Here is a 24,987-nt window from a genome sequence, read left to right on the forward strand (position 1 = left end):
TTTGCAAAATAATCCAGGGTGTGCTAAGGATAATGCTGACAACCAATTTAAGATAATCAGCAGGGCTCGCAGTGTGGCACAGTTGTACATACCAGAAGCTGCTTACATTAATACACACAGCCTACGTTCCTTCTCAAGCTGCGTGCTCCAAGATTCCATGCATGGTGATTGGCATTGGCATTGGCATGCTTATTGCTGTATTAGCTTCTGCTCTGGAAGTTGCTGCCACCCATGGACCTCTGAGACCTATGCAGTCAGATAGAAAAGTACATCACCTGTGTAGACTGAAAAAAATACACACTTTGTGCCATGGTACACCTCAGCACTACAGGTGACAACCATTCGGTGGATCATTTCTCAATCAGAGTCAACCTACCTAATTTTAAACAAAGCTTGACAGCTAACTATATGTAGTTATCTAACAGCTGCATTCTCCATGCAACGCCTCGATCTATCATAGGTAGAAAAGCTAAAGGATCTAAAAATGGATAAATCTCCTAGCCCCGATGGGGTACATTCTAGAGTTTGAGGGAGGTGGCTGAGGAAATAGCGGAGGCATTGATTGTGATCTTTCAAAAATCACTAGAGTCAGAGCAAGTCCCAGATGATTGGAAAGTGGCTGCTGTAACCCCCTTGTTCAAGAAAGGATCAAGACAAAAGATGGAAAATTATCGGCCGATTAGCCTAACCTCGGTTGTAGGTAAAATTCTAGAATCCATGATTAAGGATGAGATTTCTAAATTCTTCGAAGTGCAGGGTCAGCATGGATTTAGTAAGGGGAGGTCGGGCCTGACAAACATTTTAGAATTCTTTGAAGAGGTAACAAGTAGGTTAGACCGGAGAAACCCAGTGGATGTGGTCTACCTAGACTTCCAAAAGGCCTTTGATAAGGTGCCTCATGGGAGGCTACTGAGTCAGGTGAGATCCCATGGTGTTTGAGGTGAGCTACTGGCATGGATTGAGGATTGGCTGTCTGACAGAAGGCAGAGAGTTGGGATAAAAGGTTCTTTTTCGGAATGGCAGATAGTGACAAGTGGGGTCCTGCAGGGTTCAGTGTTGGGACCGCAGCTGTTCACATTATATATTAATGATCTGGATGAAGGGACTACGGGCATTCTGGCGAAGTTCGCCAATGATACGAAGTTAGGTGGACAGGCAGGTAATACTGAGGAAGTGGGGAGGATGCAGACAGATTTAGGAGAGTGGTCCAGGAAATGGCTGATGAAATTCAACGTGAGCAAATGTGAGGTCTTGCACTTTGGAAAAAAGAATACAGGCAAGGACTATTTTCTAAACGGTGAGAAAATTCATAAAGCTGAAGAGGGATCTGGGAGTGCTAGGTCCAGGATTCCCTAAAGGTTGATTTGCAGGTTGAGACTGTGATTAAGAAAGCGAATGTAATGTTGTCATTTATCTCAAGAGCGTTGGAATATAAAAACAGTGATGTGCTACTGAGATTTTATAAAGCTCTAGTTAGGCCCCATTTAGAATACTGTGTCCAATTTAGGACTCCACACCTCAGGAAGGACATACTGGCACTGAAGCGTGTCCAGCGGAAATTCACATGGATGATCCCTGGAATGGTAGGTCTAACATCGGATGAACGGCTGAGGATCCTGGGATTGTATTCATTAGAGTTTAGAAGGTTATGGGGAGATCTAATAACAACTTGCAAGATAATGCATGGCTTAAAAAGGGTAGACGCTGGGAAGTTGTTTCTGTTAAGACGGGGAGATTAGGCTCCATGGGCACAGCCTTAAAATTAGAGGGGGTCAATTTAGAATGGAAATGAGGAGACATTTCTTCAGCCAGAGAGTGGTGGGCCTGTGGAATTCATTGCCACGGAGTGCATTGGAGGCCGGGATGTTAAATGTCTTCAAGGCAGAGATTGATAAATCTTGATCTCACAAGGAATTAAGGGCTACAGGGAGAGTGGGCTCGATGGTCCGAATGGCCTTACTTCCACTCCTATGTCTTATGGTCTCATCAGGGTGCCCCTTGTCAGCCAATCAGCACTGTGTTGTGATACAGTATGAAATGTCGGTTCCTCATCACACTGGTCTTTGTTTGCAAATTGTGCCAATGAATGCAAGATGAAAGGTCCTTGTGGTCCAGAAGGGCCAGATTCAAGTCCCACCTGCCCCAAAGGCGTGTTAGTCTAACCTCAGTGGTGGGTTGACTATTAGAAGCACTTCTGAGAGACAGAATTAATGTGCATTTGGAGAGGCAGGGATTAATCCAGAACAGTCAGCATGATTTTGGTAAGGAGAAGTTATGTCTGACCAACTTGATTGAATTTTTAAGGGATATCCAGATGTGTAGATGAGGGCAATGCTTTTGATGTAGTCTACCTGGTCTTCAGCAAGGCTTTTGATAAGGTTCCTCCTGGGAGATAGTGAAGATAAGAGCCCATGTGATCCAGGGAAATGAGGCAAATTGGCTCCACAGTTGGCTGAGTGGCAGGAAGCAAAGGGTGAGTATTGAGTCGTGTTTTTTTTTGTCTGGAATTCTGTGTCCAGTGTTGTCCCACAGGGATCAATGTTGGAGCTTTTGTTATTTATGGTTGAAATCAATGATTTAGATGTGAATGTGGGTGGACTGATCATTAAGTTTGCATATGATACAAACATTGATGGGATAATTAAGTAGTGAGGAGGACAAATTCAGGCTGGTCACATGTTCTGATCAATGACAAATGGAATTCATTGCAGATAAATGTGAGGCAATGCACTTGTGTAGGACAAACAGGCAAGGGAATCATGATTGGTCGAGTTCTGGATTGCTCTGAGGTTCAGAGAGACCTTGTGTGCATGTACACTAGTTTCTTAAGGTATCAAGACAGATGGGTAAAGTGACTGAGAAGGCGTATGGGGATACTGGCCTTTATTAGTTGAGGGGTAGAGTTTAAGAGCAGGGAGATTATGGTGGAACTATATAAAACATTGGTTAGGCCACATTTAGATTATTGTATGCAGTTCTGGAATCCATATGATGGGAGGGGTGCGATTGCAGTGGAGAGGGTATGGAAGAGATTTACCAGAATGTTGCCTGAGCTGGAGAGTTTCGTTATGAAGACAGATTGGACAGACTGGGGTTGTTTTCCTCAGAGCAGGGGAGACGGAGGAAATTCATGATCGAGATCTATAAAACTAGTGACATCAAAGATTAAACAGGAATTAACCTTTCCCCCTGGTGGAGGGATCAAAGACCAGTGTGGGGCAGAGATAGAAGGTAAGGGTCAGAAGGTTGAAATGAGATTTGAGGAATTGCTTTTTCACCCAGAGGTTGGTGAGAATCTGGAACTCACTGCCTGTAAGGGTGGGAGAAGCAGTAACCCTCATCACATTGAACAAGTATTTAGATGTGCATTTGCAATATCCAGTGTACAAGGCTACAGGCCAAGTTCTGGAAAATGAATTAGGATAGTTAGGTGGTTGTTTCTGACCAATGTCGACATAATGGGCTGAAGGGCTCTCTTTGTGCTATAAATCTGTGTTTCTCTGAACACGTCCAAACAGATTGATGTCAAACCAAAAAGGTGGCACTGTAGCTCAGTGGTTAGTACTACTGCCTCACTGTGCCAGGGACTCAGGATTCAATTCCACCCTCAGGTGACTGGCCCTGTAGAGTTTGCATATTCTCCCTATGTCTGCGTGAGTTTCCACCAGGTTTCCTCCTGAGAAGTGGCAGATGGAGTTTAATTCAGATAAATGTGAGGTGCTGCATTTTGGGAAAACAAATCTTAGCAAGACTTATACACTTACTGGTCCCCCGGGCCTGACGGGATATATCCTAGGATTATGTGGGAAGCAAGAGAGGAAATTGCAGTACCGTTGGCAATGATCTTCTCGTCTTCACTGGCAACGGGGGTGGTACCAGGGGACTGGAGAGTAGCGAATGTTGTGCCCCTGTTCAAAAAAGGGAATAGGGATAACCCCGGGAATTACAGGCCAGTTAGTCTTACTTCTGTGGTAGGCAAAGTAATGGAAAGGGTACTGAGGGATAGGATTTACGAGTATCTGGAACGGCACTGCTTGATTAGGGACAGCCAGCACGGATTTGTGAAGGGTAGGTCTTGCCTTACAAGTCTTATTGAATTCTTCGAGGAGGTGACCAAGCATGTGGATGAGGGTAGAGCAGTGGATGTAGTGTACATGGATTTTAGTAAGGCATTTGATAAGGTTCCCCATGGTAGGCTTATGCGGAAAGTCAGGAGGCATGGGATAGAGGGAAATTTGGCCAATTGGATAGAAAACTGGCTAACCGGTCGAAGTCAGAGAGTGGTGGTAGATGGTAAATATTCAGCATGGAGTCCAGTTACAAGTGGAGTTCCGCAGGGATCAGTTCTGGGCCCTCTGCTGTTTGTAATTTTTATTAATGACTTAGATGAGGGAGTCGAAGGGTGGGTCAGTAAATTTGCAGATGATACAAAGATAGGTGGAGTTGTGGACAGTGAGGAGGGCTGTTGTCGGCTGCAGAGGGACTTAGATATGATGCAGAGCTGGGCTGAGGAGTGGCAGATGGAGTTCAACCCTGCCAAGTGTGAAGTTGTCCATTTTGGAAGAACAAATAAGAATGCGGAATACAGGGTTAATGGTAGGGTTCTTGGTCAGGTGGAGGAACAGAGGGATCTTGGGGTCTATGTACATAGATCTTTGAAGGTTGCCACTCAGGTGGATAGAGTTTGTAAGAAGGCCTATGGAGTATTATCGTTCATTAGCAGAGGGATTGAATTCAAGAGTCGTGAGGTGATGTTGCAGCTGTACAGGACTTTGGTTAGGCCACATTTGGAGTACTGTGTGCAGTTCTGGTCGCCTCACTTTAGGAAAGATGTGGAAGCTTTGGAGAGGGTGCAGAGAAGATTTACCAGGATGTTGCCTGGAATGGAGAGTAGGTCATACGAGGATAGGTTGAGAGTTCTCGGCCTTTTCTCGTTGGAACGGCGAAGGATGAGGGGTGACTTGATAGAGGTTTATAAGATGATCAGAGGAATAGATAGAGTAGACAGTCAGAAACTTTTTCCACGGGTACAACAGAGTGTTACAAGGGGACATAAATTTAAGGTGAAGGGTGGAAGGTATAGGGGAGATGTCAGGGGTGGGTTCTTCACCCAGAGAGTGGTGGGGGCATGGAATGCGCTGCCCGTGGGAGTGGTAGAGTCAGATTCATTGGCGACCTTTAAGCGGCATTTGGATAGGTACATGGATGGGTGCTTAATCTAGGATAGAAGTTCGGCACAACATCGTGGGCCGAAGGGCCTGTTCTGTGCTGTATTGTTCTATGTTCTATGTTCTATGTTCTATGTAAGGTCCGAGGGAGTGTTGCTGAACAAAGAGACCTTGGAGTGCAGGTTCATAGCTCCTTGAAAGTGGAGTCACAGGTAGATAGGATAGTGAAGAAGGCATTTGGAATGCTTTCCTGTATTGGTCAGAGTATTGAGTACAGGAGTTGGGAGGTCATGTTGCGGCTGTACAAGACATTGGTTAGGCCACTTTTGGAATATTGTGGGTAATTCTGGTCTCCTTCCTATAGGAAGGATGTTGTAAAACTTGAAAGGGTTCAGAAAAGATTTACAAGGATGTTGCCAGGATTGGAGGATTTGAGCTACAGGGAGAAGCTGAACAGGCTGGGGCTGTTTTCACTGGAATGTCGGAAGCTGAGGGGTGACCTTATAGAGGTTTATAAAATCATGAAGGGCATGGATAGGATAAATAGACAAAGTCCTTTCCCTGGGGTCGGGGAGTCCAGAACTAGAGGCCATAGGTTTAGGGTGAAAGGGGAAAGATATAAAAGAGACCTACGGGGTAACTTTTTCACACAGAGGGTGGTGCGTGTATGGTATGAGCTGCCAGAGGAAGTGGTTCAGGTTAGTACAATTGCAACATTTAAAAGGCATTTGAATGGGTATATGAATAGGAAGGGTTTGGAGGGATATGGGCCGGATGCTGGTAGGTGGGATTAGATTGGGTTGGGATATCTGGTCGGCATGGACGGGTTGGACTGAAAGGTCTGTTTCCTTGATGTACACCTCAATGTGCAGGTTAGGGTGGATTGGCCATGCTAAATTGTCCATAGTGTCCAGGGATGTGCAGGCTAGGTGGATTAGCCATGGTAATTGTAGGTAATAACGCCAGAGGGATTGAGTTTGGGCGGGATGCTCTTCGGAGAATTGGTGCAGACTCGACAGGCTGAATGGTCTCCTTCCCACACTTTAGGTATTCTATGATTCAAAAAATGGTTTGACATAGTATCTTTTTTCAGCAGTACTAAATCTGTAGTGCCCAGCAATTATTCATTAGGTATCTGTAGACACACACCCGCTTGAATAACTCTTTCTAACAAACAATATTTTTGAAAAAAAGCTTGCAGAATATTAATGAAAACAGCTTGTTTGACAGAATTAAGTTCTATTATTCTCTCAAATCATTCAAATCTGGAACCAAAAACAAAACGTAATGTTCACTAAACCAACAATATTACTTACCTTGTCAAGCTTTTAAATTTTGAGCATTATTTTGTGGAATTGTTTAATCATGTTTAATGTGATTCTCATTTCTAGCGACAAAAGATTCATGAGAAGTGCAAGAAAATCTGCCCACTGAAGGATGGACTAAACCAAACACTTGCACCCATTGTACACAACCATGGTAAGAACTTGTCTAATAGAGTCCTTTGTTGGATAGTTGAGAAAATCTGTACATTTGCTCCTTATGGCTGTGAACTTGCTATTTCTGCAAGCAAGAATTCAGCTGCAGTGAAGTGAAACGTTATTGAATTGCCAGCTATTTTACCCTTTTACTATTGTTAGAAGTAATATCCTCATATTGTGCAGACTGTGTTCAAGTTATTTGAAATAATCAACTTTTGAATACGGCAAGTTAAAGCGTAACCTGAGCAAATTTTCATTTCTGACAGGTTGATCTTTTTAAACTCTTGGACAACTGCCTGTGCTACACCTTTTGGGATCAGGCAGGCTTGCTTGAAACAACTATGCAGATCAAGTCCTTTCAGCTGGTCTGCGATTTTCATAATTTTCTGCACAATTTTCATCCTCATAAGTTCATAAGGTATAGGAGCAGAATTAGGCCATTCGGCCAATTTAGTCTGCTCTGCCATTCAATCATTCACTCTGCTCCTCACTCACATTTTCCTGCCTTCTCCCCATATCCCTTCAACCCATTACCAATTAAAAATATGTCTAACTCTTCCTTAAATTTACTCGCTGTCCCAGCATCCACCGTATCCACTATCTCAGTTACCATTTGATCTGTTTAGTTGTTGTGAATCACTATTTAATTTCCATCCCCTCCCAACTGTAGCATTTCGTCTACTAAACCTGATAACTCCTTCATAAATATCATGCATTATAAGAATCATACAGTGTAGAAGAATCCCTTTGGTCCATCGAGTCTGCACCGACAAAATCTTCTCTAAATCTAAGCAAGTTGCACTTTCCATTCCTAGGCCTAGAACCTTGAATAGGCAAAAGGTGAGGACTGCAGATGCTGGAAATCAGAGTCTAGATGATAGTGGTGCTGGAAAAGCACAGCAGGTTAGGCAGTATCTGAGGAGCAGGAAAATCGACGTTTTGGGCAAAAGCCTTTCATCAGGAATGAAGGCAGGGAGCCTCTGGGGTGGAGAGATAAATGGGAGGAGGGTGGGGCTGGGGAGAAGGTAGCAAAGAGTATAATAGGTGGATGGGGGTGGGGATGAAGGTGATAGTTCAGAGAGGAGGGTGGAGCAGATAGGTGGGAAGGAAGATTGGCAGGTAGGACAGGTCATGAGGACAGTGCTGAGCTGGAAGGTTGGAACTGGGGTGAGGTGGGGGAAGGGGAAATGAGGAAACTAGTGAAGTCCACATTGATGCCCAGGGATTGAAATGTTCTGAGGCAGAGGATGAGGCACTGTTCCTCCAGGTGTCAGGTGGTGAGGGAGCAGCGGTGGAGGAGGCCCAGGACCTGCATGTCCTCGGCAGAGTGGGAGGGGGAGTTGAAATGTTGGGTCACAGGGCAGTGTGGCTGATTGGTGTGGGTGTCCCAGAGATGTTCCCTAAAGCGCTCTGCGAGAAGGCGTCTAGTCTCCCCAATGTAGAGGAGACTTCATCGGGAGCAATGGATACAATAAATGATATTGGTGGATGTGCAGGTAAAACTTTGATGGATATGGAAGGCTCCTTTGGGGCCTTGGAAGGAGGTGTGGGCGTAGGTTTTGCACTTCCTGCAGTGACAGGGCAGGGTGCCAGGAAAAGGAGGGTGGGTTGTCAGGGGTGTGTGGACCTGACCAGCTGGTCACGAAGGGAATGGTCTTAGCGGGAAGGGATGGGGAGGGAAATGTAGCCTCAAATGTTATGACATTTCAAGTGCTCATCCAAGTACTCATTAAAGTACTTCCTCCTTTTCAGTTTTTTTCTTTGTTTTGCTTGAACTGTCAAGATGCGTTCTTTCTTCTCTGTGTATGAAGTTTAACTTCAGTTAGTACTGGCTTCACTTTACTACTTGTTCTCTTGAATTATTGGCCCCTTAAGATCTGGATATTAAATAAGTTTTCCGTTATTTTGACTTTGCTCCACTGTTCCCTTTACCTTGGTCTGCTTCTGAGTTTAACTAGTTTAAACTTCTGCAATAGTGATCTATAAAGCCCTGTCCCCTCACCTTGGAATGACGATGTTTAAAATAGACAGCTGATAATGCTGGGTTAACGAAAACCTTGATCATTGTCCATAAACATTGATTTCAACATTGTTGGTTTGAGCATCTTGCTGTTTCGCACCTTGTTGATGTGATTGTTGAATTAATTTATGAATTACTTGTGAAAAATGGGATACATCTCTTAAAGTTTGTATCTGTATTTAACAAAAGTAGTATGTTCTTGGACCATAATTACTGCAGCAGAAATTATGTTCTGTCATTAGGGTCAATTACACCAAATTGTATATTGAATCTACAGCACATAAGTGGGCCAATAACCTGCGCTGGTGTTAGTACTCCATTACCAATAACCTGCGCTGGTGTTTGTACTCGATTACCAATAACCTGTGCTGGCTCTAGTACTCCATTACCAATAACCTGCGCTGGTGTTAGTACTCCATTACCAATAACCTGCGCTGGCTCTAGTACTCCATGACCAATAACCTGCGCTGGTGTTAGTACTCCATTACCAATAACCTGCGCTGGCTCTAGTACTCCATGACCAATAACCTGCGCTGGTGTTAGTACTCCATGACCAATAACCTGCACTGGTGTTTGTACTCGATTTCCAATAACCTGCGCTGGCTGTAGTACGCCATTACCAATAACCTGCGCTGGTGTTTGTACTCCATTACCAATAACCTGCGCTGGCTCTAATACTCCATTACCAATAACCTGCGCTGGTGTTAGTACTCCATTACCAATAACCTGCACTGGCTCTAGTACTCCATTACCAATAACCTGCACTGGCTCTAGTACTCTATGACCAATAACCTGCGCTGGTGTCTGTACTCCATGACCAATAACCTGCGCTGGTGTCTGTACTCCATTACCAATAACCTGCGCTGGTGTTTCTACTCCATGACCAATAACCTGTGCTGGTGTTAGTACTCAATTACCAATAATCTGCGCAGGTGTTAGTACTCCATTACCAATAACCTGCGCTGGCTCTCGTACTCCATGATCAATAACCTGCGCTGGTGTTTGTACTCCATTACTAATAACCTGCGCTGGTGTTAGTACTCCTTTACCAATAACATGTGCTGCTGTTAGTACTCCATTACCAATAACCTGCACTGGTGTTTCTACTCCATGACCAATAACCTGCGCTAGTGTTTGTACTACCAATAACCTGCGCTGGTGTTAGTACTCCATGACCAATAACCTGCGCTGGTGTTTGTACTCCGTTACCAATAACCTGCGCTGGTGTTAGTACTCCATTACCAATAACCTGCGCTGGTGTTTCTACTCCATGACCAATAACCTGCGCTGGTGTTTGTACTCCGTTACCAATAACCTGCGCTGGTGTTAGTACTCCATGACCAATAACCTGCGCTGGTGTTTCTACTCCATGACCAATAACCTGCGCTAGTGTTTGTACTCCGTTACCAATAACCTGCGCTGGTGTTAGTACTCCATTACCAATAACCTGCGCTGGTGTTAGTACTCCATGACCAATAACCTGCGCTGGTGTTTGTACTCCATTACCAATAACCTGCGCTGGTGTTAGTACTCCATTACCAATAACCTGCACTGGTGTTTCTACTCCATGACCAATAACCTGCACTGGTGTTTGTACTCCATGACCAATAACCTGCGCTGGTGTTAGTACTCCATTACCAATAACCTGCACTGGTGTTTCTACTCCATGACCAATAACCTGCGCTGGTGTTTGTACTCCGTTACCAATAACCTGCACTGGTGTTTCTACTCCATGACCAATAACCTGCGCTGGTGTTTGTACTCCATTACCAATAACCTGCGCTGGTGTTAGTACTCCATGACCAATAACCTGCGCTGGTGTTAGTACTCCATGACCAATAACCTGCGCTGGTGTTAGTACTCCATGACCAATAACCTGCGCTGGTGTTTGTACTCCATGACCAATAACCTGCGCTGGTGTTAGTACTCCATTACCAATAACCTGCGCTGGTGTTTGTACTCCATTACCAATAACCTGCGCTGGTGTTTGTACTACCAATAACCTGCGCTGGTGTTTGTACTCCATTACCAATAACCTGCGCTAGTGTTAGTACTCCGTTACCAATAACCTGCGCTAGTGTTAGTACTCCATTACCAATAACCTGCGCTGGTGTTAGTACTCCATTACCAATAACCTGCGCTGGTGTTTGTACTCCATTACCAATAACCTGCGCTAGTGTTAGTACTCCATTACCAATAACCTGCGCTGGTGTTTGTACTACCAATAACCTGCGCTGGTGTTTGTACTCCATTACCAATAACCTGCGCTAGTGTTAGTACTCCGTTACCAATAACCTGCGCTGGTGTTAGTACTCTATGACCAATAACCTGCGCTGGTGTTAGTACTCCATGACCAATAACCTGCGCTGGTGTTTGTCCTCTATGACCAATAACCTGCGCTGGTGTTAGTACTCCATGACCAATAACCTGCGCTGGTGTTAGTACTCCATGACCAATAACCTGCGCTGGTGTTTGTACTCCATGACCAATAACCTGCGCTGGTGTTTGTACTCCATGACCAATAACCTGCGCTGGTGTTTGTACTCCATGACCAATAACCTGCGCTGGTGTTAGTACTCCATTACCAATAACCTGCGCTGGTGTTTGTACTCCGTTACCAATAACCTGAGCTGGTGTTTGTACTCCATAGAGATCTCCTCCCTTTCCAACCACTTCTCAACTTTTTAGCCTATCTCTCTACCTCCATTTCTCTAATGTACTCATCTAGTTTCATCTTGAAATGATCTACAGTGTTGCCAAACTAATGTCCATGGTCGCAAGTTGCACATTTTAAACACAAAATAAAGAATTTTTTTTCCTAATTTCTCAGATGGATGTATTAGTCACTGTCTTGTTTATTGACCTAGTTTTAATCTCTCCCAGAAGGTCGATAGAGTTTGGCTTTGGGATATTGGTCTAGGGTCAGGCATTCACTCAGGCAGTGGCTCAGGAAGCTGCAAAAACCAATGCGCAATGACAATGTTTTGGTTTATGACACAGTATTGCTTTAGGCACTTGTGTTAACCCCAAGTATGTGTTTTGTTATTGTGGAGTAGATCTTGTTGGTAATACACATTCACACCAAAGATAAAACAGTGAATGGATGTCACGCTGTTAGGTGAGGTAAAGTGAAAGTGAGGACTGCAGATGCTAGAGATCAGAGTCAAGAGTGTGGTGCTGGGAAAACACAGCAGGTCAGGCAGCATCTGAGGAGCAGGAGCCTGATATGTAAGGCTTATGCCTGAAACATTGATTCTCTTTCTCCTTGGATGCTGCCTGATGTGTGCTGTCCTTTGCCAGCACCACACTTGTGGCTCTGTTGAGTGAGATAAGAACTGTTATGATAACTAACTTAATTATTTGAATGCTGGTTCCAGTGCAATTAGTATTTTTATTTTTCCTTTTACTCGGCTGCATAATATACCTTGATTTTAATTGAATTGATTCATGTCATTGCAGACAGATCAAGGACAGATTTGGATCAAGTACCTAAGGTAACACACAATAGTTATGTTTTCCTTTTTTTGTTTGACTAATATGTGCAAATGGATGTGATCAATGCATTTCATAAGTACAAAAATGCCGCCTTAATGCCTCCTCTGGCATTGAGCCAAGTGTGAATTAATTACTTGTCCTTTGCTGGATAATGCTGACTGGGATTGTTGGTTGGATTTGTATTGTGACGCTCTTGTGAGTTCTGGAAGCTAAATTGTTTTGCAGAAAGACAGAACATGTACACACACTGCACTTTTTCAGCTCAACAAAATAGGTGACAACTTTTCTTCGGGGCAAAGTCTTGTCTAACTAGAGTCAATCTGCCTGGTTTATAATTTATCAAATATTGACTGTCAACTGTCAACCAGTGTCCCCTTTAATTTTCTTTCTGGTTACCTGGACCTCCAGGGTTTGTGCGTGGCAGCAACATCTAGAACCAGAGTCAATGCCATGATTAGAGTGCCCATTGCTGTGAGTAAAGTTTTGGAGCAGTGTGCACATGCACAGCTTAGAGGGAATGTTGCTGTTAGTCATCATCCAACTGGTGCATTCTCCATGGCAACCACTTCATAGATATCATAGAATTCCTACAGTGTGGCAGCAGGCTGTTTGGTCCATTGAGTCCATACTGACTTTCAGAGCATCCCACCCAGACTCGCTCCCCTCCCCCACTCTGTCCCTATAATTCTGCATTTCCCATGACCAATGTACTGAGCCTGCACATCTCTAGACTATAGGAGGAAGCTGGACCACCCAGAGGAAACCCATGCAGTCATGGGAAGAATGTGCACACAGATAGTCGCCCGAAGGTGGAATCGAACCCAGGTCCCTGGCTTCAGCTGACAGCTAATCACTGAGCCACCGTTCCACTTCTCTTGTGTGGTACAAATGTTGTCTTCTCTATGTATTAGACTTTCTTGCTAATGCTAGATTGAGGATTGCAAAATGAAAAGCTTTTTTCAGCAAAAACTGAAATTCTGTATTGCCAAATGACTGATTGTGATTTTATAGAGCAACTACTCGCCAAATAGTCAGTGCTGAGAGGGGTTTCAAAGAATCCCTACATTGTGGAAATAGGCCATTTGACCCAACAAGTCCACACTGACCCTCCGAAGAACGTCCCACCCAGACCCATTCCCCTCTCCTATTTGTCTTGCAAACGTTTCGTCCCCTGTCTAGGTGACATCCTCAGTGCTTGGGAGCCTCCTGTGAAGGGTTTCACAGGAGGCTCCTAAGCACTGAGGATGTCACCTAGACAGGGGACGAAACGTTTGCAAGACAAATTCCCATTTCCTCATACTGATGTACCTAGCCTACACATCTTGGATATTCTGTACAATTTAGCATGGCCAATCCACCCTAACCTGTGGATTGTGGGAGGAAACCCACACATACATGGGGAGAATGTGCAAACTCCACACACAGTCACCCAAAGCTGGAATCGAACCTGGGTCTTTGGCTGTGTGGGTAAGCAGTGCTATCCACTGAACCACTGTGCTGCCTACGGTTTGTTAAGATGCAAGGCATGTGGCTGCATGTTGCAGTTTGGAGAGGAAAAGAAATAATATATTTTTAAAATTCAAAACTATAAATTGCATTTCTATTTAGTATTACCTAATGATTATTTCAGTTGTTGCCTAAGACTCCTCCCAGCTGTTTTCTTTGATATTTAAACAGAATCTGAACTATGGTTTTGAGAATAATTTATTTACTTGTTTTATTTCTCACCTTTACAGATATTTTTGAAGTCTGACTTTGCTCTGGAAGATCCTTTAACATTTTCTACTGTTTTGCCTTGGTCACATTTCAGTGGCCAACATGGAGCCAGTGGGAAGGGGACTCGTGATGGAGCATCGTCAAGGTTATTGCAAGAAAAGGTATCCAGATACACAGCTCATGACTTTTTTTTTTGAGACGTTCTCCTATGCTCTTGCTCTGTTGTATTTCAGATGCGGAAATTTGCATCAGTAGGAATCAAGAGAGATTCCAACTTGCCCGTTCATTTGAGTTAAATAGTCACAGACTTGAAACATCTCTGTTTCTGTCTCCACAGATTCTGTCTGTACAGCAGAGTATTTTCAGTATTTTGTTTTCATTACACTGGAATAAGCATGCTGTTTTTATGTAGAGGTGGTTTAAATGATGTTATCTAGTTTGATTTTCATGAGAAGTTTAATGAACTTCAATTGAATCAACTCCAAATGTACTGTATTGAATGCAGGCAAGTGATTAGTGTTTGACTTTGCCTATCATTAAGGATTCAGGCCATCAAGCCAAAACAGTCCTCCCCAAAATACATATTATGTAATGTACTTGAGGAATTATTTGATTATTTTTATAAGCCGTTGTGGTATTGCATTCAAGTAGTCCATCCAATAGATCTAGTAAGTATTCAGAAATGATTGTGCAGTTATTTCTCTTGCCTGTGATGCTTGTAATTTGATGAGCTCAGGTGCAAGACCAATTTATGGAACTTCTCTTGAGATCAATATACAGTCTATAAATTAAAGAAGCTCTGGCTTGGGTTTACTGGTTTTATTTGGAACTAGGATTCCTCAGATTGAGCTGACCCACCTCTTCAAAGTAAGGACTTTGGTTCAAAGTTGGAGAAGGTCTGTTTTCAGCATAATTTATCAATTTGCCCACAATGTATAGTGGAAGGTGCCCAGTATCTGGGTGATGCACTTTTTCCTCTTTGATTGTTCATTAGCATAGCTGTTTAAAGATTGTAAATATGTAAACCTTTCAGTGGGCATCCCACAATTATTTCCATGTATTCATGCATAGAAAACCGTATGCTAGCTGGTCTGCTTAGCAGATGAGAAATCTGTGCTGCAGACCAGATTTGAGGTGTCCAAAATGACAAAGGTGATACTGAGGAAGGAGAACCATTGACAGTTCCAGATCGAATCAGAAACCAAAGGAGGATCTATAAACTGGATAGATAGTTCAAAACTAAACATTTATAGTAGAGTATGGCAATACACAAAAAGCTGTTGAACGTAATTGTGATTAACCAGATGCCCCCATCCAAGTTGTAAAATTCTGAGATTTAAATTCCTAATGGATTTTATTTTGCAGCTAACACATTATTTAGACGTTGTGGAAGTGAATATAGCCCACCAGATTTCTCTCCGTTCTGATGCCTTTTTTCATGCTATGACTTCTCAACATGAACTGCAGGACTACCTCACCAAAACCTCGCAAGCCGTAAAAATGCTTCGTGATAAAATTGCCCAGATTGACAAAGTAATGTGTGAAGGATCTTTGCAAATTTTGAGACTTGCTGTGACTAGAAATAACTGTGTAAAAATGTACAACAAACTAAAGTTAATGGCCACTGTTCACCAAACACAGCCCACAGTACAATTATTGCTGTCAACCTCAGAGTTTGTTGGGGCACTGGACCTAATTGCAACAACACAGGAGGTGCTACAACAGGAGCTTCAGGGGATTCATAGTTTCAGGTAAGTGATGGTGCAAAGTTCATTTCTCATTAACTCTTTTGCAGATATTTCCTGCATTCTTGAATCTTCTGATGGTCTGAAATGAAAATTTGCATATAGAAATTCTGATTTAAAGACAGAAAATGGTGAGAATGCAAAGCAGGGCTATTAGCATTTCAATGAGGTAGGCTGATCAACAGACTAGGTTTGAGACCTCTCCCCACAAAAATTCTGTCGGGCTGGAGAAGTCCCCTTATAAAACATGATTAAAAACTGGAGAGAGATTATTTTGACTGGAAGTCTTACATCAGAATCTTTTTTTTTCCCCAGACATGTATGTGGTTTGTAACAGAATATTGATCAGTTCAGAATCTCTGGGTAACTTCAGTTTTCATTATTTTCTGTCAGATGGTCACTTTGGCCTTTTTTAGCAAACTAATTGCAGATTAACGCACCATAGATTAGCAACCTAGATTAGATTAGATTAGATTCCCTACAGTGTGGAAACAGGCCCTTCGGCCCAACAAGTCATACTGACTCTCTGAAGAGTAACCCACCCAGACCCATTTCCCTCTGACTATTGCACCTAACACTACGGGCAATTTAGCATGGCCAATTCACCTGACCTGCACGTCTTTGGACTGTGGGAGGAAATTGGAGCACCCGGAGGAAACCCACGCAGACACTGGGAGAATGTGCAAACTCTACACATGATAGTGTGTCTCAGTACAACAGATGGCAATAAATGGTGCAATTACTTGTTGAGCATTGAGAGTTAAGATAATATTTTCAGGGGAGTTCGGAGCAGCAGTGTGCAGGAGATGACAATCAGATCTTATAATTTCTACTCCTGGATTTCCCCTGGTTTGTTTATGGACTGTAGGTGTTGCTGACCTTTGCCCATCCCTAACTCCCTTTGAACTGAGTGATTTGCTGGGCCATTTCAGATAGCAGTTAAGAATTAAGAACAGAAATTGCTGGAAAAACTTAGCAGGTCTGGCAGCACCTGTGGAGAGAAAAACAAAGTTAATGTTTCATGTCCAGTGACTTTTGATCAGAACCTTCTCTCCACAGATGCTGAAAGACGTGCTGAGTTTCTGCTGCACTTGGATTTTCTTTCAGATTTCCAGTATTCGCAGTTCTTTGTTTTATATGACAATCAATTGCATCGGGTCTGGAGTCACATGCAGGCCAGACCAGGTAAGAATACCTTGCCCACCACTGATGTCAGGCTCACTAGTCTATAGTACCCCGGCTTTTCCTTACCACCTTTCTTAATTAATGGCACCCTTCCTGCGTTCATGAATCTTCTGATGTTCTGCAGTGGAAATTTGCATATAGAAATTTTATTTTAAAGACAGAAAATGGTAAGAATGCAAAGCAGGGTTATTAGCATTTCAACGAGGTAGGCTGATCAACTGACCAGATTTACGTCGACTTCACCTCCTGATGCTGCCTGACTTGCGGTGTTCTTCCAGCCTCCTATCTGTCTAACCTCCCATGAAAGGCATTTGTGAATTGAAAACAATAGATATTTCATGATCCTATTACTTAGACTAGCTTTCACTTCCATTAATTGAATCAAAATTCCATGACCTGCGCTGTGGGATTTGAGCCTGTTAAGCAGGGTATTAACTTCTGGTTTATTCATCCATTACCAGTGGGCCATGGTCTCCACTTGTAGAGTTTATATGGAATGAGGTCTTATAAATAAGAAACACGCAGCATTGTGAGTCTTGATTCAAGATTTTCTGGCACAGGAAGAGACCATTTGTGGTGGCACGGTGGCACAGTGGTTAGCACTGCTGCCTCACAGCGCCAGAGACCCGCGTTCAATTCCCGCCTCAAGCGACTGACTGTGTGGAGTTTGCACGTTCTCCCCGTGTCTGCGTGGGTTTCCTCCGGGTGCTCCGGTTTCCTCCCACAGTCCAAAGATGTGCAGGTCAGGTGAATTGGCCATGCTAAATTGCCTGTAGTGTTAGGTAAGGGGTAAATATAGGGGTTGGGTGGGTTGCGCTTTGGTGGGTCGGTGTGGACTTGTTGGGCCGAAGGGCCTGTTTCCACACTGTAAGTAATCTAATCTAATCATTTGTCTTGCTGTGTTTTGTGGGTTTCTATAACCTGTTGCATCGAGCTCCTTACTTCTCCCATTTGTTAATACTTACCTTTCAAATATTAGTACATTTTCTTTCCAGGACCTGTTTGAATCCTATTTCATATGGGTTATTTTTAAATTGTGCAAATCTTCAGATGTGTTTATTTTTGCACCAAGAAACTGTTGCCAAATTTTAATATCTTTCCTTCAGTTCCACATTGAGAATTATGGAATGGGGTTAGAGGGCATCAGTCCTTGTTTGTTGTCATTGAGGCTGCTTCATTTATAATTATTTATTCATTTATAATCATCTAATAAAACAGAAAGCTGAAATTCTAATAAATTGTTTAATACTGTATTTACTAACAGTTTCCTGATTTCTGTTAATGGTCCACATAATGAAAGTTTCACAATGGTTGTTCATTTCCGTTGGTGCAGTGAACGTTGCTTCTCGTCTGCTAAGGGACTATTAAATCTGTACATGTTTATTGATGTGAATACTCTGTATATCCACTGAACATAATAACCCATTGTATACTGCTCAGGATCACCTTTTGATAGAAATATTGTTTTACCAGTAATGGTTTGTAACTAATGGACATGGCCAAAAGACCCTTTCTAAAACACTGATCACAAAATAAATTGTTACATATTATATCGAATGAATTATTACTAAAAAAAAATGTTATACAGTGTAGACAGGAATGCTTCCTATATAATCCCTGAGTGTGTTTATTTGTTTGAGGTATGTTTGTTTCAGAAATATTTCTACAATTGCATTTTTCAGGCACCTTGGTTCACAACTGTGCGAGTTGGAAAGACTCATAGATAAGATGATGATAGCAGATTTTTCTACATATGCTCATAGTGACTTAAATAGGCCCTTGGAAGATGATCAGTTGCTAGAAGAGGTATGTGAAAGTACTTATTGTATTACAAAGTGTCGCACTAAATGTTTGATTTTACAACTAGATGTGTTGATTCTGTTATAATTTCAGTCTGTGAATATGCAAATTCAGCATCCACAGAGTGATGTGTTATTAACATTTCACCCTTTTTAAAATCATTCAATCCCTACAGTATGGAATGTGGCCATCTGGCCCTTCGGGTCTCTACCCGCCCTGTGAAGAGCTTCACTCTCAGACCCAGTCCGCTACCTTGTCCCCATAACCCTACATTTACAATGGCTAATCCACATAGCCTGCACGTGCTTGGACAGTATGGGACAATTTAGTATGGCCGATCCACCCTAACCTGCACAGCTTTGGATTGTGGGAGGAAACTGAAGCACCAGAGGAAACCCATATAGATACACCGGGGAGACTGTGCAAACTCCACACAGACAGTGACCCAAGGCTGGAGTTGAACCCGGGACCCTGGTGCAGTGAGGCAGCAGTGCTAACCACACTGCTACTATGCTGCAACAGAAAGCAGCTGATGTAAAAACGGGTGCCTGAATGGATATCACTAAATCCTGAGCTTATTTCACTAAAACAGAAGGTAAGTACACAAGGCCATAAGAAATAGGAACAGGAGGAGATTATTTGGCTCCATGGCCTGCTCCTCCATTCAACAAGATCATGTCTGATCCAGTATTCCTCACATCCACTTTGCTGTGTTTTCCCGTAAACCTCAACACCCCTATTGATCAGCAGGACCCTGCCCACACAGTTCTCTGTGGCAAGGAGTTCCAAAGGCATGTAAACCTTCCAAGAGAAGAAAAACCACCTCATCCCAATCTTCACTTGGCACCCCTTAATTCTGAGACCATGCCTAGACTCTCCCATGAGGGGAGAAATCCTCTTAACATTTACCCTATCAAGCCCCTTAAGCATCCTGTATGTTTCAATGAGATCACTTTTTTTTTGTATTCACTCATAGGCTGTGGGCGTAATGGCTGGCCAGCATTTTTATTGCCTGCCCCGAGCTGCCCTTGAATTGAGTGGCTTGTGAGGCCATTTCAGAGGGCAATTGAGAATTATCCACATTGCTGTAGGTCTGGAGTTACATGTAAGTCAGACCAGATGAGGGTGGCCAATTTCCTTCCCTGAAGGATGTTAGTGAACCAAATGGGTTTTTCTGACAACCAACAATAGTTTGATGGTCATCAAGTATCACTTTTCCCAGTCTTCCCTCATTTAGCCTGAGATGTTACAAATTCAGCCATCTAAATTTCTCTGCAATGTCATTAGTAATTGATCTTTTTTTTTTGCAACCAGAAGAGAATGCCATGTTTAGTCAAATTTTAAGTGTTCAGTTATGTTTGAGGTTTTTCAGTACAAGTGCTTCATCCTGCTGGGTTGGAATTGAGTAGGAATGTTGTGCGATTAATAGAATTGCTGTGACACAGTAATTTGGAGCTGCGTTGACAAACACATTGTGGAAATGTTAGAAAATAGTCAAAAATGTCATCGTATGTTGTTATAATCATTGACTTCACGAAGCGGAAGCAGTAGCAAAGATATAATTTAATGAACAATGTTCATGTGAAGGAGGACATTTTAAATGCTTTATGATCCTGCTCGACTTAGGTTCGTCACAGGCAGGCATTAACAATTTTGGAAGTCAGCAATTTTTAGGTTTTGAAAATAAAATAACAGAAATTAAAGACACTTCATTGTGCATTATAAGAAAAAAGGTTGTTGCAGTCATGGGGATTGTCCTGAGATTTGATTTAAGAGACGTGGCCAGCAATAGGATGAATGTGGGTGGTTTTATTTGCTGTGTAACCTGCTGTCTATCTAACTTGTAAGTGATTGAAATAAACCGGGATGTGAGTGTTCTGTTTACAGCACTGCTAATCTCTTCCTCCATTTCACTCCGTTAACTGATGATGCAGGGCTGGAGGAGGCTGTGTCTAGTGATTTATTTACCAAGCCACCAAATGAAATAAGCTATTTCTAATGAAATTTTGTAATTGCACAATATTTAAACTTGTGTTATCCAATAAGGAAGGGTGCAGCATGTGTTGGGGTGACTGTCCCCATACTCCTGACTGCACATTTGCCCTCTGCTCCCAGTGTCAGCAAATGAATATGTGGGCAATGACTAGAATAAAATGGTTTCAAATCAAGATGACGTTTCTTCATACTTCAGTTTCAACTTGAGATTTTCTAAATTTCATCACGTATAAATTCTGGTTTTTCATGTAGTCACATTCCAGATATTGAGCATTTCGCTATATTTTCTCTCATCATCATTTTTTTCATTAACTACCTTTGCTGTTAATAAATTTAAGGTAAATTATGTGCTACCTGATTGAGAACTTTACAGAACAGCCTGTTCACAATAAGAAAAGGTTATGTTGCTTTGTAAATGTATTTATTCTTTCTTAAAGGAACGGTTGGTTTCTTTGGTATTTGGGTTACTAAGACAAAGGAAGCTCGACTTTCTAGACATCTATCATGAAGAGATGATTGCAGCTGCAAAGAACATAATTAAACAGGTACACTATGTTCCCACTAGTATCTTACTATTGTGGGATTTCTGGTACTTTAGTATTTTAGATCAAGCTTTTAATGGAACATATAACTTTTACATCAGTTGATGTGTATCCAATTTATTGAAAGAAAGTCTTCCATAAGAAAGCAGAATGGGCAGTTTGATTTGCACATTTTCAAAATCAAAACTAAATTGAACAATTTTGTAGGAAATGATGATTAAACCATAATATAGAATATTACAGCGCTGTACAGGCCCTTCGGCCTTCGATGTTGCGTCGACCTGTGAAACCAATCTGAAGCCCATCTATCCTACACTATTCCATTTTCATCCATATGTCTATTCAATGACCATTTAAATGCCCTTAAAGTTGATGAGTCTACTACTGTTGCAGGCACTGTGTTTTGCGCCCCAGATACTCTGAGTGAAGAAACTACCTCTGACATCTGTCCTATATCTATCACCCCTCAATTTAAAGCTATGTCCCGTTGTGATAATCATCATCATCTGAGGAAAAAGGCTCTCACCGTCTACCCTATCTAACCCTCTGATTATCTTATACGTCTCTTAAGGAATCTCTCAACATTCTTCTCTCCAACGAAAACAGCCTCAAGCCCCTCAGCCTTTCCTCGTAAGACCTTCCCTCCATACGAGGCAACATCCTAATAACTCTCCTCTGCACCCTTTCCAAAGCTTCCATATCCTTCTTATAATGCGGTGACCAGAATTGTACACAATACTCCAAGTGTGGCCCCTCCAGAGTTTTGTACAGCTGCAGCATGATTTCATAGTTCTAAAACTCAATCCCTGTACTCATAAAAGCTAACACACCGTATGCCTTCTTAACCACCCTGTCAACCTGGGTGGCAACTTTCACGGATCTATGTACATGGACACCGAGATCTCTCTGCTCATCCACACTACCAAGAATCTTACCATTAGCCCAGTATTCTGTATTCCTGTTGCTCCTTCCAAAGTGAATCACCTCACGCTTTTCTGCATTAAACTCCATTTGCCATCTCTCAGCCCAGCTCTGCAGCTTACCTGTGTCCCTCTGTAACCTGCAACATCCTTCTGCACTGTCCACAACTCCACCGACTTTAGTGTCATTCGCAAATTTACTAACCCATCCTTCTACACCCTCATCGAGGTCATTTATAAAAATGACAAACAACAGAGGCCCCAAAACAGATCCCTGCGGTACTCACTACTAACTGAACTCCAGGATGAACATTTCCCATTAACCACCACCCTCTATCTTCTTTCAGCTAGCCAATGTCTGATCCAAACCGCTGAATCATCCTCAATCCATGCCACAGTATTTTATGCAATAGCCTACAGTAGGGAGCCTTATCAAATGCCTTAATGAAATCTATATACACCATATCAACCCCTTTACCCTCATCCACCTATTTGATCACCTTCTCAAAGAACTTAATAAGATTTGTGAGGCATGACCCACCCTTCACAAAACCGTGTTGACTATCCCTAATCAACTTATTCCTTTTAAGATGATTATAAATCCTATCTGTTATAATCTTTTCCAACACTTTACCAACAACCGAAGTAAGGCTCACTGGTCTATAATTACAGAGTTATCTCTACCCCCCTTCTTGAACAAGGGAACAACATTTGCTAATCTCCAGTCTTCTGGCACTATTCCGGTAGACAATAACGGCATAAAGATCAAAGCCAAAGGCTCGGCAGTCTCCTCCCTGGCTTCCCAGAGAATCCTAGGAGAATCCCACAATCCAAAGATGTGCAGGTTATGTGGATTGGCCCAAGTTAAATTGCCCATAGTGATAGGTGCATGAGTAGGGGAATGGGTCTGGGTGAGTTACTCTTCGGAGGGTCAGTGTGGACTTGTTGGGTCGAAGGGCATGTTTCCGCACTGTAGGGAATCTAATCTAATCTAAAAAAATCCTATCTGGCCCAGGGGAGTTGTATAGGAGCAGGATTAGGGCATTTATCCCATTGATTCTGATCTGCTGATATGTTTCTCAGCTGCACTCCCCTGCCTTCTCCCTGTAACCTTTGATCTGCTTACTAATCAAGTGCCTATCTACCTGTGTCTTAAGTACACTCAGTGACTTGGCCTCAACAGCCTTTTGCAGTAATGAGTTCCACAGATTCACAAGCCTCAGGCTGAAGACTTTCTTCCCCATCTCAGTTCTAAAGGGTTATCCCTTCACTCTGAGGCTATGCCTTTGGGTCCTGCAAGTGTAAGAATCTTGATATCACTCTATCGATGCCTCTCGGTATTCTTGAAGTTCTGAACCCTCTCAAAGGCTCAGCACATTCTTTCTTCGATATGGGGTCCAAAACTGCTCTCGGTATTCAACATGCAGTTTGACCAGAGCCTTATACAACCACAACAATACATCCCTGCTGTTGTATTCTAACCCTCTTGAAATGAATGCTAACATTTTATTTGTCTTCCTGACACCATGGGCTTCAAATGCCTTCTGGAAATGTAAATAAATCATGTCAACTGCCTCCTTTGTCTAACGTGCTTGTTACCACTTCCATTATTGGTGTATTTTAAACCATTAAATAAAATTTGTGCAATTTTACGCATCAATCTGGTTGATTTCTTCATGCCTGCACACTGACACGACTCGTAAAACCAGGTTGAGTTTAGCGTGTACTGTCAAAATGTGGGTCATGCGAAGCTGGTGGTAGGTGTGAAATGTACTTGCTGGGTATGCTGTGCTCAGCATGGCCACTGCACTTTGACAGCTTGGCAGCTTTATTTTGTAATAAAATAAAGAACTATGGATGCTTGAAATCTGAAACAAAAACAAAAATTTCTGAAGAATCTCCAGTCTGGTAGCATCTGTGGAGAGAAAGCAGTGTTAATGTTTTGAATCCAGTGACTCCTCCAGAAGTTCTGAATAAGGGTCAGTGAAATCAAAACATTAACTCTGTTTCTGTCTGCACAGATGCTGCCAGACCTGCTGAGTTTCTCCTGCAATTTCAGCTTTTACGTTGTGGTTGCTTCTGTCTGCATTAAACCATATGCTTAGAGCTGGCCGTCTAATGCTCAGTTTAACCCAATATTAATTTACAATGCAAATACATAACTGTTCTCCGTTTTTACAACATGAAGAACTGAAGTTTTTTTTCTGAATGTAGTATGTATGAACAGATCCGTTGATGGGCAATGCCATTATGTTCTGTTCTGGTGAGACCACAATCCCATGCCCATTCACACTACTCCAGCCCTTCACTGTCCAGACATGATGATGTGAGTTGAGGCATCTGCTCAGAGAGGTTAAATGTCCTCTGCCTCCCCTAGTAGCTTTCTGTAGTTGGTTGTTGGGATATCCAGTTTAATTGCCATATAGGCTTTTTTTTTTCTCTTGTTCTGTAATCTTTTTAGTTTAAACAGGAAAAAACTATACATTCAAAGTTCTTATCTGCATCTGGCACAGTTCTATTTCTTCAAATAAACTGGGAAACACTGCTGCAAAGGGAACAACAAACTGGTCTTTGTGGACAGGGTCCTGTCAGTGTTTTGAGCTTTTAACGGGCTCTAACCTCATCCTGCAGCTGCTGACCTTGCATCCTGTTGAGTTGCTTTTCAGCTGTGTCCAGTGAGGAGTGAACAAATATTGACAAATTCTAACATTCTTCAGGTTCTACTAATCCAGTCCTTGGAGCTTGGACTGAAGATGTCCTTTTTTATTGAAATTATTGTGAACTTTGCTCCTCCCTGTCATTCTCAGGCAGCTACAGGCTAACATGACTTTCAACCCCTTCAATTCTGTCTGCTTTTCTACATTGCTGGTGCTACATAAATGCAAGTTGTTAGTTTTAGTCATGCTATAAATCAAAATCA

The 24,987-nt window shown here is 42.5% G+C and overlaps 1 protein-coding gene across 5 annotated transcripts in view; it reads left to right on the forward strand.

The window, feature by feature from the left end:
- vps54 (VPS54 subunit of GARP complex) overlaps window positions 1–24,987 on the forward strand; it is a 97,071-nt gene that overhangs the window by 16,992 nt on the left and 55,092 nt on the right. For all 5 annotated transcript variants that reach the window (XM_072581574.1, XM_072581578.1, XM_072581576.1 and 2 more), the window contains exons 4-9: window positions 6,560–6,647; window positions 12,129–12,163; window positions 13,901–14,041; window positions 15,246–15,631; window positions 18,493–18,616; window positions 21,043–21,150. In XM_072581574.1, coding sequence (XP_072437675.1) covers window positions 6,560–6,647; window positions 12,129–12,163; window positions 13,901–14,041; window positions 15,246–15,631; window positions 18,493–18,616; window positions 21,043–21,150 — 882 coding nt within the window. The remainder of the gene's footprint in view (window positions 1–6,559; window positions 6,648–12,128; window positions 12,164–13,900; window positions 14,042–15,245; window positions 15,632–18,492; window positions 18,617–21,042; window positions 21,151–24,987) is intronic.

This window comes from Chiloscyllium punctatum, chromosome 11 (genome assembly GCF_047496795.1).
Source record: "Chiloscyllium punctatum isolate Juve2018m chromosome 11, sChiPun1.3, whole genome shotgun sequence".
NCBI lineage: Eukaryota > Metazoa > Chordata > Chondrichthyes > Orectolobiformes > Hemiscylliidae > Chiloscyllium > Chiloscyllium punctatum.